This window comes from Trichogramma pretiosum, unplaced genomic scaffold (assembly GCF_000599845.2).
Source record: "Trichogramma pretiosum strain Unisexual culture from Peru unplaced genomic scaffold, Tpre_2.0 scaffold32, whole genome shotgun sequence".
NCBI classification, from domain to species: Eukaryota; Metazoa; Arthropoda; class Insecta; order Hymenoptera; family Trichogrammatidae; genus Trichogramma; species Trichogramma pretiosum.
This window is the reverse complement of record NW_019641641.1, coordinates 842,834-863,710: the sequence shown is the minus strand read 5'-3', so window position 1 is coordinate 863,710 and position 20,877 is coordinate 842,834. Positions and strand designations below refer to the sequence as shown.

The window sequence follows — 20,877 nt, the reverse complement described above, 5'->3', positions numbered from 1 at the left end:
ATTTCGCCTCCTTCCTTTTTGAAAAAAAAAAATTGCCCGCAATGCAGCACAAAGAGGGATTGAATAATTTTGAATTTCGGCCGAGCTTTGCTGCTATATACGCGTTATGCTCGGCATAAGAAAGTTCAAAGGACGAGGCAGACAGACGCGTTTGCGAGTATACATCGATGCGCCTGTGCACGACATCGTCGTTTCTCTGTGTGCAAGCATTACTGATAAATGATATTGTAACTAGGAAATAAGTAGTGCAAGAGCGACGTGTGTGCATGTATCATGGACAGCAGTAGCAGTAACAGCGGCAGCAGCAGCAGCAGCAGTGGCAGCGGCGGCGTCGGAACGGCATACGCAAGCAGGGTTGGCCATTATAGGGATCGATTTGGTTGCCATGACGACTAGTGTGCGTTATTGGCAAATATATGTGCCATCCTACATTCAGGCACACACAAACTGGCACACAGAGTCGAGCTTTCTCAACTTCTTGTGCTTATTCTCCTTCTTTTTTTTTCTCTTGTCAAAAATACTACTAGTTCGCTGTTTTTGCAGATAAATTCGCTTCTATGCGGCTATGCGCGATGCAGCGCACGAGGCACTTATTATTTGTGTCAAGGATATTTCGCCCACCGCTGCGCTCGGCAGCAGGGAAGACAGAGCTTGCGTTTCGGGACTAAATTTACCGAGAGCTCGGAGCTATGTGCTCCGATAATACGCATTATTATGGCCCAATTATCAATTTAATGCGAATACTCTATCGCGAACAATGAAAGTTATGACGTTTGCCGCGTTATGTTCATTCACTTCATATTTTATAATCCTTAAGCTCCGCGTACAGCCGAGCAGAAAGCTCGATGTCTCCATGAAATTAAATGAAAAAACAAAGGAGCATCTGATATAAGCGCTCAAAACGTGAAAAGCTCGCAAGATTTTTTTGTAGGCTTTTCCTAAACTGCCAGAAATCTAAAAAGCATCGTGAACGCGACACACAGAAGCAGCAGCAGCAGCAGCAGCAGTAATGCCATCGCGAGGGGTAACGCGCCCAATGCGGCTACAGGGCAAGTAATGTCTACATGTATATAACGGCGGAGGCTTTCGACCTAGTTTCTCCCCACCCCGGCTTATCTGGCCTCGACTTTTCAGCAATCAATACTTGGTGCAAGCTACAACTTCAATCTCATCTTCTCTCTTTCTCTCTCTCTCTCTTGCATACACATAGACGCAGACAGCAGCGTACACGGAGTTTGCGAGCGAGCTTTCGTATCCCGACAGCTTTTTAAACTACAGCAACGAACTTACATGTTTTAGGTTAGCCACTGCAGAGATCATCGCTTTGAGTTTATTTATAATTTTTTCAAATGCACGTTTTCAACTGAAAATCTGGGTGTGATACTTTCAATTTTCGGTTAAAAAAAATTCAAATGAACTTATTTATACTCAAAGCTGCAAGTGACTCGATTGTTTTGTTCATTGAGAGATGAGACAAAATAAAGCTTTTGCGACAATAACGTTTGGCGTTTACTAACATAAAATATTTACCCAGTTTGGCAATTTTACTATTTATTCAAAAATCAGAGCTAAACTAAGAGATACTTTTTTACATTTCAAAAATAACTCGGAATAGACTTTGCTGTTAAAAGCATCGTTTTTCGAAACTATAATATGTTATAGTAAATTGTTAATTGTACTTGAGGATTTTTCTGTGACCTGAAAGCCATGTGAAAAATTTGCACGGCCCACTTTTATCTAGCCCATTAACCAAAATCACAACTTATTTAATATTTTGCGTATTTTCAATATATGACAGTTGAGAAATGAATGAACCAAGAAAACGTGACCCACAATACTCGATAGCTGATTTGAATGCATGTCAAACCTGTGCTTGCAACAAATCTGCAAGTCTAACTACTTCTGTAGGTGAAAAATATGAATGATTTTTCCATTTCCTGACTTCAAACCAAGACTGGCTTTACTTTTCAAATTTAGTCAGAAAACTTCTGTTTACTATTATTCAATGCAGAATGGAATAATTATGGTTTAAAATGTATTTTCAGACAAGTTTGCATATTTGTTTAATTACAGCGAAAGAAAATTTATTGAAACAGTAAGTATTAAAATTGGCAGCTTACGAGAAATTATGAATGAAAATTATTTAAACCAAATTTTTTGTGACAAATGAAGGAAATCGTCAATTGCTTTGATCCATCGCTCAAGGTATAAAAAATTATTAGCTCTTATCAATAAATATTAGGTATCAAATTTTCTTACCCTCATCTATTTTTCACGAACCGTTCTTGAAAAATTCATAAAACGAGTCTACGAAAAAAATGTAGCTGTAATTGAATATGGGTTAAAAAACTAGCCGAATTACCTGAAAAATTCTGAAAACCACTTCCAATAGGATTCATGCGTACCAATCTAGAATTCTAGTGAATTGCCCTGAGTGAAAACTTACTTCATTTTTTACGCATAGAATAAGCAACAGAATGAAAATTTGACTTGTGTAAGATATTCGTAATGTCTCATTAATTAAAACATAAAACTTTATCTCATTAAATAAAGAAAAAAGTTATTAAATTTTTTTTTAATTATTAACTAACATATTTCGTTTTTGGGTAAATATGTTTCTTACACTATAATATACAAGGTGAAATAATTGAAAATGATACTTAAGATAATGCATTGTTTTTTTACCATATATCTTTATTTTTTAATTTTAAATACTCATTGTACAATCAAGATGTAATTCTTCTTACATTCTCAATTCATCTTAGTTAACTAATAAATATAAACAAAATTAATGTAGGTTCTACTAAGAATTATATTTAATCAGTTATATGTACAAGGGTAATTCTGAACGTTTAGTACTATTTATACAATTATGGGGGTTTTAACTTAAACAACTCGTGCTCTCGCGCTAAAAAGCAATTTTACGAAATTGCACCCATTGGAATTGATGCATTCTTTGCGTTTCAAAAAAGCAATAACTATTTAGAATTATAAATCAGCATCTCTGCTGGAAAATCTCAACCATACAAGAAAACTTAAGTTTTCAATAAGTCATAGAAACTTTTAGTTAGATCAAAATCATCACATTGTGATTGTGTACATACATGAATAATAATGAAAACATTAGTTTAGCAGAAGTTTAGACTCAGTCTTTCCTTCAAAAAATCATCAAAGCATGAAAATTGATAGCATGTTCATGGTCATTCTAAAAATAGCAATATCATTCTCTTAAAAGACATGTAACTGTCGATTGTCGATATAATTGGCTTTATAACACTAGTGCTTTATTTGCAATATGACAACAGATGCAAAATTTATCTACGTAATTCAAAATTTCGCATAGTTACTTTCAAGAAAATATCCTAATTATGAACTAATTTAAATAGTAATTAGAGACTTATCTTCCTTCTTTTTTTAACGTGATTATATGGATAGATGCATTTCATACATAAAATATACATACATGATAGTTAAGGAAAAAAAGATAAGAAAAAAAATACTAGACAGATAGAGATAGTGAGTGAAGGAAGACCATATGAGCCCACAAAACTCATTTTACTGGTATTGAAAAACTATATCTGACATAGATTATGAGGTATGCGCATTATTGTGACCACCAGCTTTGTCAATAGCGGCAATGTGATCAGGAGATTCTCCTCGCGCATATCGCTCCCACATTTTTCTGTACAACATTTCCATGCCTGTCGCATACATTTTGCAGTTGAAAAGTGGACTGTCAGAGCGGGCTTTCCACACCTTAGCCCGAATGGCTTTCAAGCTGAAATGAATAATTGATTTATTAAAAAATGTGAAAATTAATTACTAGATAAAAAATTATAGTTTTTAATTTTTTAAATCATAGCTTACAATTCTTTATCGGTGCCGAGTCTAATAGCTATATCTTGATATTCTTGTCTAGTTCTAGCAACTAATTCTGAACAACCTAATGTATTAAGTTGACTTGCAGCAACTCTCGATGCGAGAGTTTCTCCTGGCAAAGTAACAACTGGGGTACCAGTCCATAGTACATCCATACTCGTAGTGTGTCCATTGCAAAGAGGGGTATCAAGGCATACATCCGCTAATTGACCTCTTCTTACGTGTTCCTCTTTAGCAGCGACATTACTGAAAAGTATACGTCCAGGTGCTAAGCCCAATTGTTGAGCTGTCGCTTGAAGATTTGGTTCACCAACTGCTGGGAAACGCAGCAGCCATAGTACACTGTTCGGAACGTTCTTGAGGATCTGAAATTTTTTGAAATAGAAAATGAAATCATTGTTATTTGCTTAATTGTATTTGACTAAAAAATATTTGTGTACTAATTTTAGATCAAGGACAAAACTGTCTGACTCATGACTATTATCAATACATAGTTAAATTGATAAAATAACTAGAGTCAATAATAATTTAGCACAGCTTTATAACAAAATGTCGAGTGAAAGATAATTTCTAGACAGCTGTTGATCAAACTGTGCATATTTTGTTAAAAAATTTTAATGCATTAAAGAAACTTACATGAGCCCACATGAGTAAGGTAATTGGATCAATTTTATAAAGCTGATTAAAGTTGCAATAAACAACAGCATCTTCTGGCAATCCGTATTGTTGCCTCGTTGTTATAACAATATTTTGTGGCACTTCTTCGCCAGTAGCTGTTTTATTATTGACTTGTGTTGTGGCCATTCCATTCTGTACAACAACGCCGTTAACAGACATTTGGCACTGTCCAGATGCAATCATTGTTTCTATGGGCGTAGTCGTAGGTAATTCTGCTACTTTCATAGATATCTCTAACGGTTTTATTTTGTTAGCACCTTCGGGTACAATTACTTCTTTAATCTCTTTAATTAAAGTATTCTCAATCATTGGTGAAAGATCTGTTGCGTTAATGACAGCTACATTGTCCGCTAGCTTACTGCCTTTTCCTTTGTCCGTAAGTATTAAGCGTTCTTTAAGATGTGGGAACATTTGTCTGTAAAAATAAAAGATGAAATTATTTTTTGCAAGATTCTTACATTTTAAAACATATGAACGGTCGAGCTTTGTTTTACCTGTGATCTCCAATGAAATATGTATGTGGCATATAAGCTAATTTTTCGCTGTACTGACTGGCAAGTTCAATTGGCGATGTTACTTCGTCTGTAATTAGATAATCCATGAAGCTTGCTCCAGATGTACCAGGGTATCCAAGCCACATTACTTGAATTGGAGCAGGTTTTAGAGCGAAGATTTCATTTCTAGCTCCCTTAGTGTATCCATTCATATTTACTAGAATGTGAATGCCATCCGCATTAATACGATCAGCGGCTTTCCCATTACATGGCAACTGAGAAAGATCTATGAAATGTTCGGCTTCACGAGCTATTTTGCTGCGGAAAGCGGTACCGTCGTCGGCGCTAAGAGCATAACAAAATACTTCGACTGCATTTCGATCGTGTAAACCTGGGATCGATTGCATCAAATGTGATGTGGGATGATTGCCATAATCAGATGATACATAACCAATTCTAAGACGAGGGTTTACTTCTCTTGGGTATTGGTATGGGAGTTTGTGCAAAACCATAATCTGTAAAGCAAATTTCATTGATAAAATTTTAATTCATGTTTATAATTATTGCAATAAATAATAATTTGAGAAATGTATGTAAAATCTTACTTTTTCAATGCATAAATTAGCATGTCTCGCAGCGATAGCTTTCCTAAATTCATGTGATAAAGGATATAGCATTGAATGATGCGGGTGTACACTAGGTAATCTATTTTTATCTAGTTGTTCAGCGACTATCGAAACCAATTTTTTCATTCTGGCTTCATAGTCTGTCCAGTCACATACTATTTGAAGACAATGTGCCAAATTACAGTAAGCATCTGGAAAGTCAGGTTTTAGTTTCAATGCAGTCCTATAACTTTGTATAGCTTCAGGTATATTGCCGGAATCTTTATGAATAGATGCTAAGTTGGAATGAGCATCGGCGAAAGCTGGATTGATTTGAATAGCTCTGGTATAACATTGCAGAGCTCCTTGTACATCTTGCATTTCTTTAAGAGTGTTACCCATGTTCGAATAAGCATCCGCAAATGTTGGTTGTATTCTAATTGCTTCTTTATAATGCATGAGTGCTTCATTAAGTTTTCCTTGCTGTTGAAGAACTGAAGCCAAATTACTATGAGCTGCTGCAAATTCTGGAAATACTTCCAGAGCTTTGAGGTATAGACGCGTAGCTTCTTCAATAAATCCTTGTTCTCGTTTGATGTTAGCCTGATAAGAAAAAACGTTTTATGTTCATTAATTTCAAAAGTTCAATTATTTCATAATATTGTAAAAAGTTCTTGTAATTATAAAATTCAATCACTTCCGATGAGTTCGTTACAGAGTATACATAAGGTATTAAAATTTGAAGTGAAAAAATCTGTACACGACTTTTATAAGTAAAAAATTCTAAAAGATTTCCCCATCCCAAAACCAATACGGTGAACTTATGTTTCAAGAATGTTTTGAAAAAATTATGAAAAAATTTACACGTTTTCATTGACAAATTTTGAGACTCTTTTGTTTTTTTCATTTTTGCAATAAAGTCGTGTTTATTCAGATGAAAAAAATTGCGAAAATTTAAAACGTGATAATAAAATATAATGAAAAACCTTTCGAGAAAATTCGAGCGTAAAAACCATGTTTTTAATTTTGAAAAATTATTTTACAAGAGTTCACAAAAGAGTTGTAGCTACAGCTTTTTCCTGCTTAGATCCTAACAAACATTTAAAATCTCAAGACCGAGATTCCACGCAACTTGGAAATAAGGGAACTTCAATATATTTTAAAAATAAAACTTACCAAACTAAATAAACTTACCAAATTGTTAAGGGAGTCTGCATGTGTGGGACAAAGACGGAGCGCTGTGTTGTAGCACTCTTCTGCCTCCGCCACCTGACCCTTTTCTTTGAGCGCATTTGCCAAATTACAATATGCATCGGGGAAATTTGGTTGCAATTCAATTGCTCTTCGGTAGGTATCGATGGCCAAATCAATAAGCCTACGAAAGATATAATTATTATTATTATACAACTTTTTTCTCAACTAATTATTTGATTTCGCTGGTCTACTCAAAATAGAAAAATAAAAATGTACGTACCCTTGTTCATAGTAGACACAAGCAAGATTACCATGCACAACTGCATTATTTGGGCTAAGATTGAGAGCTCGTAAGTATGCCGCAACAGCCCTGTACATACATTTAAATAACATATGAATACATATAATGGAAGAAAACAATTTTTTTTAATCTAAAATTTACAAGTAGTTGCAACAGAGCAAGATCTATTTTTATTGAAGTCCGAAATTGATATAAATCTTAAAAATTAAGGCAACTATTAAAATAATAATAATAAAAAACTAATGTAAGTTTTATCGTATTTTCATAAACATACGAAAACCTATTTCATAGATTTTACGAGAAAATAGTTAAAAAATTTAAATCGATTATAATTCAATTTTTCGAAAAAAACTGTCTGACTCATGACTATTATCAATACGTAGTTAAATTGATAAAATAACTAGAGTCAAATATAATTTGGCACAGGTTTATAACAAGTTGTCGAATGAAAGATAATTTCTGGACAGCCGTTGATCAAACTGTGCACTTTTTGTAAAAAAAAAAAATTAACTTTCCAAAGGTTTGAATCGCGTATAAAAACTATTATCTTCAAAGATTTTGATTTCGATATGAAAACCATTATTGCATTGATAATTAAGTAAACTTCTTTATACGTGTTTATTGCAATTCATTGAATAGTGTTAATTTGAATTATTATTGACCTGTCGAAGATGCGTGCTTCTTTAAGAACATTTCCCAAGTTTATGTATGCATCAAGGAAGTTTGGATCCAAAGCTACAGCTTTTTCGAAGTGATGAATAGCCAGCCAAATTTCTCCTTGTGCGTTGAATACACAGCCTAGATTGCTCCAAGCAACAGCAAAGTCCGGTCGAGTTTCGATTGCTTTCAAATAACATGCCTAATCGTTGTACGAATGGAAAGTAACGAAAAAAAAAAAACGAAAATTGATAAAGATTAGTTAAAATTTCGTACGAGGTTTTCATATTTTCATTAATCATATCTGTGTATGAATTATCAATATTGTATTTTTCGTGATTATCAAATGATTATTTTAATTTAATTCAGCTCAGTTAGTTTCATATAATATACAACATTTTAAATCTTTGTTACCTCAATTATTAATAACAGTCAAACAATAAAATAAAAATCATTATCTTTATCACTTAAAATTATATATGATCAAAGTTATCCTTTTAAGAACTATTGTTAATTGAGAGATTCAAAGATTTAAAATGTTTGTGATCGAAGGAAAAAAATTATTGATTGCAGCTCCTGTTAATCCTTGAATCAATAAGAAATATTGTGTAACAAAAATGTTTTTACATCGAATCATCAACACTGACCGTGAATGTATTTCTGGAAAGAAAAATTGTTCATTAGTGGTTACGCTACGATCAATAATGTTCTTTCCCACGAAATTAAAAAGCGAAATGAATATATATATAAGCAGAGAATACGATAATAAATAAAATTAAAAAAATGTTCCGAAAATCTGGAAAAGTCGTGAGAGAGAAAGAAGAAAGAAAATATTGATGTAATTTTTATTCTTCGTGTGTTGTAGCGTTCACTAATTCAATGGGATCATCAGCACCAAATTTTGGTAATTCTCGTACGTTTGCTTTTGCCAGACAATAGTTCTAGTTTTACTTTTTCTTTAGATTATTGTATATAAAAATACATTTTTGGTCCAAATATTAATCCGGCGAATATAAATAAACCTAAATGAATTTTTCTTTTGTGAAAATTAAGGCGTTTGATCTTTGATAAAATATTCAATATTGAATTGAAGTATTCTTGACGTCATTAAAATTGAATTACATTTTAACAAAAATTAGAAAAAAGTCAAGGCAATCACAAATGTAACGAATGCAAGCGGATATATTTTGATTGTTTTTATCAGTCAGTATTTTAATACTTAAGAAAGATAAAAAATTTTAACAATCGTTCAAGTCCATTCATGAACAGAACTATTCATCTTTCTGAAAAGTGATCTCTCTTTTCGATGTCGACTTCTCTCCAACATAAAAAAATATTATAATCTTCAATTATTTAGGTAATTTTTAATTATTAGTCTGCCTCGGTGAAAACAGACACCTCTCAGGTTCGTCACACGTACGTTGAAATGCTGAGAATTTTGTCAATTAAGAACAAAAATTTCCCAGCATGTGCCTTGATATCCTCATTTAGTGTAATGCTATCTAAATTTCGAATCATTAGTAAAAAAAGAGAAAAAAACGGTGACGATCCTGTAAAGGATGTTTGTTCGACTCTGCTTAGAATTGCCAAATGGACGCTGTAATGTATAAAAGTTTCAGTGTAATCCGTACCTAAAACATGAAAATAATTTTGGGAGTCTTGGTTGGCCGATCTCTAAGTAATCGAAATTGAATTTCAATTATTTCAGCAAGCCAATCGCGCTATATTGTTCATACAAAGTTATCGTAATGGACGTTTGCACATTGTTTAACAAAAAATGAAAATTTTTTGCCGATGATAACTTAATTCAACGAGACTTGTTGTTCTTATCTACAATGTAGATACGAATAAACCTGTCATCTCGAGGTTGCTCGAAAAATTAAAATTACCAACCATTAACAATTCACAGTTTAAAAACAAAAAAAATAAAAGCCTTAATAATAAAAAAAGGATTATCAAAAATTCTGACTGTAGGAGTCATGAAGAAAGACTAGAGACCGGCCTCGGGTAACTACTTTACCTTCAAAGTACCAGAAGATTGACAGTAGGCACGGCTCTAGATCTGGACTCGAACATACTTAAGCTCTGGATTATTAATCTTTATCGATAATCATGTGTACGAACGCTCACATAATGCGGCTTTAACTGCACCTCGATTCATCTCGAGGAAACAACCGTTGTTCTCAGCCCTGCAGTCGAATTTCTTGAAAATTCCTAGATAGACGTTTGTTGAACCGTCCACAAAAGACAATAAGACACAAACTTGATTAATATTAATTTGATTCAAATCTTTATGTCATTTCTTATTTTCCAGTCTACGATTTCATGTTTAAATAATTGTTATATACCGACGTGCACTTTAAGCAAAGTACTTGAAGGTCCATGACATTTTCAAATCCAAAATTAAGCAAAACTGACTAACAATTTTCTTTATTTGAAGGTACGAAGTTCGCGATGAACGTATCTGAATAAACATTATAAATTCGGAGAAATTTAACCGATTAACAATTGCATTCTATGGGTACTTTTTTGAAACTTTACTATTTCATACAAGAAAAGAAAGAAATTTACATCATATATCAATTACATGGCTGAAAAGTTTAAAAAAATGGATTACGATTAAGAACTAGCTAGCCCAAAGGAATGACTCGAAGAGTAGCAGAAAACTTCCTTCGTCACTGTAGATGCTGAGCCTAAGGATGAAAAATACCCCAAATGCGCCCACGCATCAATCTTAATACAATCAATAACATTTTATTGACTGCCTTTCGAATATTCATTCCCGCTCAAACTTTTTTCAATTTTATCATTGTTCTACAATGAAAAGATACCTGGGACGCATTCGATTTACGATTTCACGACTAAATAGACTACTTGACTACAATCATGACATAAATTTCATCGATTTCTTTTTAAAAAGTTTATTTATTCATTTAAAAAATAGTTTCACTCAAATTTCCTTGTTCAAGATAAAATCCTATCGTATTTAAAAAAAAAGTATGCAATTCAACTTCAATTATTCAAAAATTACACCATCTGCATTTTTTCATTATTCTCAAAAAACAAACATAAGTTTGAAAGTTAAAAACAAAAATACAAGATTAATGGAATTCTTTAAACTAAATTTAATGATGATTAATTTTTATAACTAATTCCTCAAAATAGCCAAATAGTCTTGCATTAATTAAATATTTATGATTTAAAGAACTATAACCTTGGGAATTACAAAAAGGATAAAGGTGCTGTAAAAACTGTCAATGAGAAATGAAAGGGGGTAGCCTACGTGAACTTAAAAGCTATAGCACGTGGCCGATCCTATTTTAGACTAAACAATTCAGCATATTATGAATTTCTTTTTAGCTCAATGCTTGTACCGTTTAAGGTTACAGAAAATTTAAATTATCAAAAAATTTGAGTAAATAAGATCGGCGGAACGTTAATTCGAAAAGCTTGCAACAGGTCAACAATTTTAACAATAAAAAGGACACTGAAGCAAGCTACCCGTAATGCCATTAATGGTTTTTTTGCTGTTTTTAAAATTCATACAGCTTCAAAACCTTATAATTCATTTCCACTATTATGTAAAAGATCAACTTATAAATTTCAAGTGGTTTTATAATGTTAAAAAACCGATTTTGTAAAAACTAAAATTTCAATAGTAAACAAACATTGTAAACTAACAAGTAATGTTAAATAGGCCCACAAATCAGTTGTGGTATTCAAAGAAGAGTTATAAACAACATAAATTAGTTGATCTTTATGCCAAAATAGTGGTAATGAAGTCTAAATCAAGTATTGCATATGATTTTGAATGGTTAAAATTAATAATTTTCTTGTATCTTACTGGATTTACATTGAAATTTAATCCATTAAGTTTTGTTGAATGTTTGTTATATGCAATATACTTGAATATATTCAGAAGAAAAGTTTGATTCTGCAACCCAGAATCAATATCAATGCTGGAATATTATAAATCATTATGGGTATATAATGGCATTAATCACGAGACTGAATGAAAATGATTGTTCGCTACACGTGCTTTAAAAAGTTAACAAAAGGAGCTTTCTGCAGGAACATATTTCATGAACTTTCATACTCTATTCATTCCTTTGAATTATCCCAGTTGTATTACACGATTAGTATGCATCAACATTTTTTAACTCATTTCATTTTGGAAGTACATGAATTTACATATCTAAAAACTTTCAATTGAAAGTACAAAAATTGGCTTTAATTTTTAGAGTTTCAATGTTCATGCATGAATTGATTTGTAGTAAAATATATTTGATATCACTTATATATGATAAAGACATACCTTTGCTTCGTCGAGTCTTGCTAATGCTTTCAAAAGATTACCCAGATCACTTCTGACACAGTAGAGTTCCTAAAAAAAATTAATATCGTTAAGTAAAGTTGAATAACTTTTGAAATTCTAAATAAGTTAAAAAAAATTTAAGTGAAATTTTATTAATGTATTTAATTTTTTGTAGTATTAAAAAAATAAATTTTGAATGCTACTTGATTTGAGTTATAAAAAATATTTTAATATTCCAATATTCTTTTCTTCTAAATAATTTACTTAAGTGAATAATTTAATAATTGTATACTTACTGGATTGTACTGCAATGCAGTAACGTATGCCTGAACTGCTTGTTCCATGTCTCCAGCCGCTACCAATGCTGCAGCCAAGTTAATGTATCCATCAATAAAATCAGGTTTCAATCGTACAGCATGTCGATAATTTTCTAAAGCTTCTGGTAATTGTCCTTTTTCTTTATATACATTTCCCAAGTTGCTATATGCTTCGGCTAGCAATGGATTTTGTTTTATCGCTAAACTACTATAATGAGCAGACCTTTAAGAAAAAAGAAAAATAGTTTTTAATTTGTTTTGACAATAATAAACAATTTGCAATAAAAATTGTTGAATAATTTAACTCACTTATCTAATCTACGACATTGGAAATGTATAGAAGATAGTAAAAGTAACACTCCAGTGTTGTTACTTTCTTGTCTCCATAACTGCATGCAATGCCTTTCGGCATTGTCATAATCTCCGGCTTGATATTCTCTGTGTGCAAGTTCTAGTAACCCTGAAATTTCATGTAATTATTAATAAACAAATCTTAGATAAAACATGTTTAATTTTTGTTGTAGCATAAAAAAGTATCAATAGATTTTGTTTCTGATACTTAAATTTATACAAGTATTTAAAAAGAAAAAAAATTATTACTTGAATAATATTTAATGTCATGTTAACTTTTTTGTAAATGAATTATAAGATATGTATAAAAGATTTTATATATATCATTTGATTAATTTCCTAGCAATAGTTCTATAGTAAGATGAAAAATAACGTTGAAAACTAACAATATGAATCAAGGACAACGTTGACACCATTAACTGACTGCTCATCAGTGACAGTAATAAGTTCTTTCCCCTGGGCATCTTGAGAAACGAGCATGAGATTTTGGGACACCCCATTGGCCGATTGCAATTGGGAGGGTTGCTGGGGCTGCAATTGCTGATGATGGTGATTGGGCTGCTGATGCTGCCAATCAGCGGGACTGTGGTGCTGGTGTTGTTGCTGCTGCTGCTGGTGTTGCAGCGGGGTGGCCGTAGCCTCGACGACCTGGCGGCCGGATGCACCGGCCGTCGTCTTCATGAGACCGTTCGTCTTGTCCATGACGCGTGCGCTCATGCCGCCGTTGCCACTCCTAACCTCGCTCGGCACCGTTGCATACACGACAGCGACCATTCAGCACGGTCGTACGATCGAGCTGTCAAGTTTAAAAAACTTGGATAAACAATATACTAGTCCTTTTGTCACTGCTCGATCCGTCTAGGGAAAATCACTGATAACTGTCTGCCATGCAATCGTTACCGAATGCAATCTCATAAAGACGTTGTTGAACGACCACTGCAACGGTCGGAAGACCAGTGACGGCGGGCTCCCCACGTAGAAGTACTTTACCACGATCCGGGTGAGCGTCAGCGAAAAATCTCACAAAAACACAGACTGTCCAAGGGCGTTCGACTGTTACGGTTGAGCGGGCAGCAGAAAACAGCGTCTCCTTTTCGGAGTCTCTTGCACTCGGGTATAAAAATGCTAATGAGTTCGGAGCGGAGATTGCTCAGCGCGCGCGCGATCAACGTTCAACTCGAACACTGGCGGGACTGGAAATTATACAGCTTTTAACAGCTATACGCTCTGATGAGACTGTAGTCGGAGCGAAGAAAGAACACACGCATTCGGAGCGTATTGCGGCGGCGACCATCGATGCTACGTACTGCTCGCACAGGCACTGTACCGCACAGACACGCATATATATCGTACGTACGGGGGAACGTGAAATAAGGGGAGGGCCAATAGTCGCGGGGCAGAGGCAGCGGCAGCGGTGTACTTCTTTGTGAAGCGCGTCGAGGCAGCAGCAGCTCCGGCTGCTCGCGGCTTTGAGGGGAGAAAGGAGTCGTTTTGTAAGCGAAACTTCTAGAGTATATATGTATTCGTAAGCCCGGTTTTCGTTCTTGTACCAAATACATTTATGCTATACCAGGAACACACACACACACACACACACTCATACAATCAAATGCATAGGTACGGTAGTATCCTTGCCAAGGGGTGGCCATGAGCATCAAAATTCAAGAGCGATAAAATTTATTCTACGGCCATTGCGTCTATGCTACAATTGTTTAAACGTTAATAGAACATAACTCGAAGGACTTGAAAATGTTTAATAAAAAAAAAGAGAGGTACACCCCCAAGGTCTTTGTAGGAATCGATTCAAATCCAACAAAGGACTTTTCGGTGATTTGAATACAGAATCCCACTACCAACTTTGAAACGAGACTATACAGATCAGTACTTTTCCATAGCAGATGCTACGATTTCTAATACCCGTAAGCTAGTACATCAGTTCGCTTCCACACATCATTCTATAAAAATAGTACTGACATGAAAATGAATTGTCTAGGAATGCCAAAAAACTGCTCAACTAAATTACTTAAATTATGGTACAAGCATTCAAATAAGAAAAATTTATCATGATTTTAATTAAAATTCATTGCATTGAAAAGTGGTTAAACGTTTAATTCAAATACAATTTTAGCAGTATCAACGTGAATAAGTAATGTAAGATGAAACTCTTATTTTGAAAAGTTAATTTTCATTCAATGCAAGGACATTCGCGAAAAAATAATATCAATTATTTGTTAGCCTGGCATCGTGCTCAATAATTTTCATTGATGAATTCGAAAATCATAGATTAATGAGATGACTCACAGTTACGATAATATTATATGAAAAATAAAGTGTCTGTAAAGTAAAGGATTGTAGTAACACATATTGTTACAATATACAACAGGTATGTTTTTTCGATAAAACGACGAATCGTGGTTTTTAAAATATTCCCATTTTTTTAAATTTAAAATATCGTTCTTTAATGCATGTCATTTATTATACCGATATTTGTACACTGAAAATATTAAATAAAAACTTTGTGTGGGGATATAAAGAAATTCATTTCTTTCGAACTTGAAGCCTACATTGCGCGCGTGATTTGTGACAAAAATGTGATTTAATCATTCATGCTTATATATTTTTTGTAAAAACTTAATGTCAAATTGAGATGCGTTTGCATAGATACGGAGTTCGAATGACTACGCCAAGAGAACGAATCGATTTTGTTTCAAGTACTCGATTGTTTTTTATTTAATCTAACTTGTCTAAAAAAAGACCACAGGTGATAAATATGTTATTATTATTAATTCAATTGCAATTTTAATTCGACAGTAAATAAAAAACTGGATATAGAAAAATCTAAAAACTTGACCTTACAAAATTTAATATGATGTGTAAGCGCAAACGAAAAATATCGTAGTTGTCACTTTCATACAAATAATTGTCTGGGTATTACCATATTTTTGTTGATGTTAAACTCACGAACGATGCCTTTTTTTATTTCACAAATACGCTATATATCAAGGGGTGTTACATCATGAAAAATAACACTTCAGATCAACAGGTATCAATATGGAAGTAAGCCTAATAAATCATAGTACTTGTTTTGATGCGGTTCGCGAAGTACAATGAAAGAAAATCGTATTTGTAAAATATACTAACTTGACATGAATAATCAAGCTATTTGAGCACATTTGACGAGTTTAAGAGAAACAAAAACTATTCGATTCATCGTCGTCCCGAATTATTTAGCAATTATACGCCATCATGCACATGTAACCGTATGCGTTGATATTGATAAAGTTGAAGAGCAAATAAAAAATGATCGACGAAAGGTTATGTTTTGCTATATTACATCTTGATGCGCAAATGCATAATACAAAAAGTAGGTAGCATATCGATCGCTTAACTATTATTTGTTACTCGAGGGGGGTTTTGTAATTAACGAAACTCATATACGTGCAGGTGAACAAAAAAAAAAACAATGTCAACGCTCGTTATGCAAAGAAGGGTCGAAAATACACTGGAAAAAAACATTCGTGTACGTTCTGGTGCAACAGCGAGTCATGAATTTCATCAGCGAGAAACAATTATTGTGCATAAGTGTAAGGGTTGTTTTTTTACCGCTTATGGTTTTGCTCTTTGGTGGTTTACTATCTTCCGTCTGCTGCTTTTCCCCCATCGGCACGAAGGCTAATAATACCAGCAGCGGTTCATATAGCAAAATTTTGCCGTAAAAGCTCAAGTCGCGAGCTTAAACACAATGAGTTTATCGAGCTTCATTACACACTTTGGGTTGTCTGGTCGCGCGATACGCTGTGCTCGACGTGCGACTATAATGAATTCACTGCGGACACACGGAGCCGAGCACTATGAGCGAGCTGCGAAGTGCAGCAGTGCAGTGTGTATGCGAGTCGCCCTATCTTTTGTCACTTATAAGCAGAAATGCATGTGTAATACATGCACCTATCTATACATACGTAAACACTCCGACACGCATATGCATTCGTATATGTTTACTTATGCATGCACTCGTATGTGTGGCTGCATGATGTAAGTGTATAACATGTCTATATGACTTGTACGTCGACAACACGGTGGTGCGCAATCTCCGCATGAGTCAGTATTGAAAAGAGATAGCCCATCAAGAGCAACCGAACGTTAAATTAGAAAATAAAATCGATCGATGAGATGCAGCGTAGACCTTTTTAACATTATCTCGCTCTATGCAGTTGGGCATCGACTGCATTTTCCATCTGTACCTATCGGAATCATATTTTTGAAATCGACCTCGTTATTAGAGATCGACGAGCGGAAATTTCGAAAGTGATGCGCGTAAAAGTCGTAGAAAAAATTGTATCTTATTCTACAAGCTTCGATGCACGATCAAAGATTTCTCCTTTTTCGCTCCTCAAAAACTTCCACAGAATTCGGGCTACTCATGTCTCGAAGCATATTATACGATCAGCTGATCATACACGTATGTATTACGATACACCTAAGTGCAGACGCACACTGCTCTCTTGGATCGCACATCCGTACGGTACACACACACACACACTTGCGCAGTGCACACGTATTCCCTCTCACACAGAGACGAGGCTCGAGCACACAGCCACAAGGCGATGAGCGGATTGCGCGCATGGAAAAATTTCAAGCGCCGCAGAGCAGCACCGAAATAAGAACGGCGCGAGGCAGAGACGTCGAAGCTCAAGGCAGGCGTGTTACACAAATATATACAGGTCGCGATGATTTTTGGCCATTTTATGAGACGACAATAACAAAGACTCACCGATCGTTGATAATTGTTGCACGACCGTGTCGTTCATTTTGATGACGACACCGGTATCGGTCACGGCGATTTGTTGCATCTGTCCTGTCGAAAGCTGCTGCTGCTGCGACTGCATATTGACTTCCTTGAAGTTGCACTCGATCGCGCACAGCGAGTCCTCTCGTTACTTTTATGCAAAAAGTCCCGTCAAATGGAGGTTATAGTGAATCGACACAGATGTACTCTCCCGTCAGTTTTCCAATGATCAACTCGAGAAGCTTCGAGCTTTTTATAGAAAAAAAAATCACTCGCTCGGAAACTATTATAATAATCCTTACTTTGTAATTCAGACTCGCTCAGAGGACGAGGCGAGCTAGCGCTAACGAGCGAGACAACTGTTTACTACTGAATCTCTTCTCTCTCGCTCACATCGTGTGCTGCGATTGTTATCGCGTGCGGAGTTCAACGTGGGTCGCGCATCTAGTCAGTTGCACGGACTCTCGCGTGTGGTGGTGGACCTTACTTTGCGACGGCGGTGCGATCGCAAATTGTGCGATTTCTCGCTAAGCGGTAAGAGAGGAGCCTATGATATTCTGCAAGAATTCGCTCGAGAGAGGCAAGACGCGCACGCGTGATTCTAAACAGTTCGCTTTTGACTCGCCGCCTGACCGATGGCACTAGTCGTCGGCAAAGCTCGTCGATCGAGTGGAAATTTACCAGAAACAAATGCGATAATGTTATGCGGGGTTTTCTACAAAACAATACTTCAAGTTAACGTGTAAAAATAAATTTGTGACATCTAATTGAGAGGTCGCAATAAATGAAGAATATGATTTTTTTAAGGCGAGATTTACGCCAATTCTGACCGAAACCGGACTTTTTTGTAATCAGTTTTGATTGCTTGACGAGTCAAGACTGAAATGAAAATTTTTAAGCACGTTTCCCAATATTTCCTTTCAATAATTTCTAAAAAATGTGTAAATATCTGGAAAATCATAAAATAAAGACATTTGCGTTGTTTCTACGACAATTATTCAGTGACAGTCCTGGTAAACGTGATTGAACACTTCCGATTTAACTTTGGTTTCGGTATTTAATGCAAATTTCTTATTTTGTTGATTTTGGAAATTTTAGTATTCACCACATTTTCTTTTACTGTATTCTCACGGTATTTCGAAACCTCTGAAAAAATAGCTTAATTCTCCGTTCTTTATGAGTAAAACATCAGTTTAGCATAGGAAAATCTTTATAGACGTTTTTAAATAACTTTTATGAGTAATTTTCGTTGGGAGGTGGAAGTTTTTTCGTCGAAATCGGAAGAGAAAATATAGCTCATAATGGTCAAACAACGTTGCTGATGAGTATGACAAAGAGCTTTGATTGGTCTAAGATAAATCTTATTTATCCAAGTTTCAGATACTCGATATATCTGACTTTGATAGATTATTTACTACAAGCTCGATTCATATCGTTTTCTATGTGTCAATGGAAAGATTTCAAAGAAAATTTTGGCTTTTTCTAATTTTTCAAACTCTTCAATATGAAATTCTTTAATAATTTAAATTATTAAAATGTTATTTTCCTAAATCTTAAATATACGCTTTAGTGAATAATTTGAAATATTATTGTTTTTTATGAGTTCAAATTGCTATTTTAGTTTCTCCTTCGACAATCAGTAATTTTGTTCGTGTTACAGCATTTTATTACGGATAGATACACTCGATGCGTTATCTGCACTACTTGCAGTAAAGCTAATTCAATATAATTGGATATTCGAGTTATGCAGCTCCCCAGGGACTAGAGAGAGCAGATATAGACCGACATTTTACGCGCCATGTCTAAGAAACGAAAACCTTCGTCACGAAACGTGACCGCACGTGCTGTAAATGTAATATTACTTGCAGAGCCACGCTCAGCGAACTAACATACTTTTCCGTTTCCGTTTGCTTCTTCGGCCAGTTCACGCTAGCCGGCATCTGCTAACGCATCTCCTCAATCTAACTTGTCACAAGTAAAAATCCTTAATTTTCCAAAATGACTGACAACAAAGAGCGTACCTTCATCATGATCAAGCCTGATGGCGTCCAACGTGGACTCGTTGGTCAAATTATCCAAAGATTTGAAAATAAAGGCTTCAAGCTCGTCGCCATGAAGATGGTTTGGGTACGTACCGAAATGAACTCCCTACCCCCATGAAAACCATTGCCACGTATCTGGACGTAAATGTTCATAAATATGCACTATTCTCTTTTCGGCGGTTTTTTCAGTTTATCTATATAAGACTGGTGTTTATTTCAGAAATTGAAGTATTCATAGACAAGACCCTTCAATATGCTTTTCAATAAATAATCATTATTTATAAATTTTGTTTATATTTTAGCCAACTGAATCCCTTCTGAAAGAGCACTATGCTGATCTTTCTTCAAAACCATTCTTCGGAGGTCTCATCAAGTACATGAGCTCTGGTCCAGTCGTACCCATGGTAAGAAAATGTTTAAGTATTTAAAAACGAAGCTCTCACACTCATTTACAATGTATATTTTCTCAAGGTAAACTTGAATTGATCTTCAATGTTGAGAAGAAGCCCTTTAAAAATCTCTGTTATGTAATAGCCTATCAAATGTACTGAATTTAAAATCAATGTTATTGTATACACGTATACAAATTTTTTCCAAGTAATGTTATTTGAGTGCTGAGATATGTTGAAACTAATACTTAATCAAATACTAATTCTTTAAAAATAATTTGTTTTACAGGTTTGGGAAGGTTTGAACGCTGTCAAAACTGGCCGTGTTATGCTTGGTGAAACCAACCCTAAAGACTCAGCTCCAGGTACCATCCGTGGAGATTTCTGCATCCAGGTTGGACGCAACATTATTCATGGATCAGACTCTGTTGATTCAGCAAACAAGGAAATCAAATTGTGGTTCGGTGATGAGAAGAAGAAGGAGGTTGTTGACTGGGCTTCGTGGGCCGAGAAATGGATCTACGAATAAGCAAAAGATCGAATATTAATTTTTCATTCCATTTTAAAAAAATGAATTGATCAAAGATCATTTATACTGCCTTTGAGGTGGTTAGTGATAAATGTACATACTCAAACCATGTGGCAAATAAAAAATGTTCAATTTTATTCCATGGCTACTTTGAGTTTTATTTACTTTAAACAAAGAGTTGAATTAATTTTTATAAGCCAATAAGTTAAAGTTAATTGTGAAATTTTCCTTACTTTGGTCATAAATAATTCTGGAGTATAGAAATAATCTATATAAAAGAGTCCTTTAATAATTTCAAAGTTTTCACCAATTGCAGAAAGACGTCTTCAACTAATTAGTT

General features: G+C 34.6%; 2 protein-coding genes across 4 annotated transcripts; one reads left to right on the top strand and one right to left on the bottom strand.

The window, feature by feature from the left end:
• Positions 1-2,673: 2,673 nt before the first annotated feature.
• On the bottom strand, positions 2,674-18,153 carry LOC106652430 (UDP-N-acetylglucosamine--peptide N-acetylglucosaminyltransferase 110 kDa subunit). Of its 3 annotated transcripts, none has more exons than XM_014371366.2 (12): positions 17,563-18,153; positions 12,750-12,900; positions 12,420-12,663; positions 12,124-12,192; positions 7,814-8,010; positions 7,131-7,220; positions 6,851-7,031; positions 5,657-6,259; positions 5,052-5,566; positions 4,516-4,972; positions 3,868-4,244; positions 2,674-3,778 (listed from the first exon to the last, which is right to left on the bottom strand). In XM_014371366.2, the coding sequence occupies exons 1-12, from the start codon at positions 17,675-17,677 to the stop codon at positions 3,589-3,591; spliced, it is 3,189 nt and encodes a 1,062-aa protein (XP_014226852.1). In that variant the 5' UTR covers positions 17,678-18,153; the 3' UTR covers positions 2,674-3,588. The 3 variants fall into 3 exon arrangements, with proteins under 3 accessions (XP_014226852.1, XP_014226853.1, XP_014226850.1); XM_014371367.2 differs by lacking the exon at positions 17,563-18,153 and adding an exon at positions 16,395-16,682; XM_014371364.2 differs by lacking the exon at positions 17,563-18,153 and adding an exon at positions 13,178-14,381.
• Positions 18,154-19,575: 1,422 nt separating this feature from the next.
• LOC106652460 (nucleoside diphosphate kinase) lies at positions 19,576-20,674 on the top strand. The gene is made up of 3 exons (XM_014371434.1): positions 19,576-19,704; positions 19,922-20,023; positions 20,298-20,674. The coding sequence occupies exons 1-3, from the start codon at positions 19,576-19,578 to the stop codon at positions 20,535-20,537; spliced, it is 471 nt and encodes a 156-aa protein (XP_014226920.1). The 3' UTR covers positions 20,538-20,674.
• The last annotated feature ends 203 nt before the right edge of the window (positions 20,675-20,877 follow it).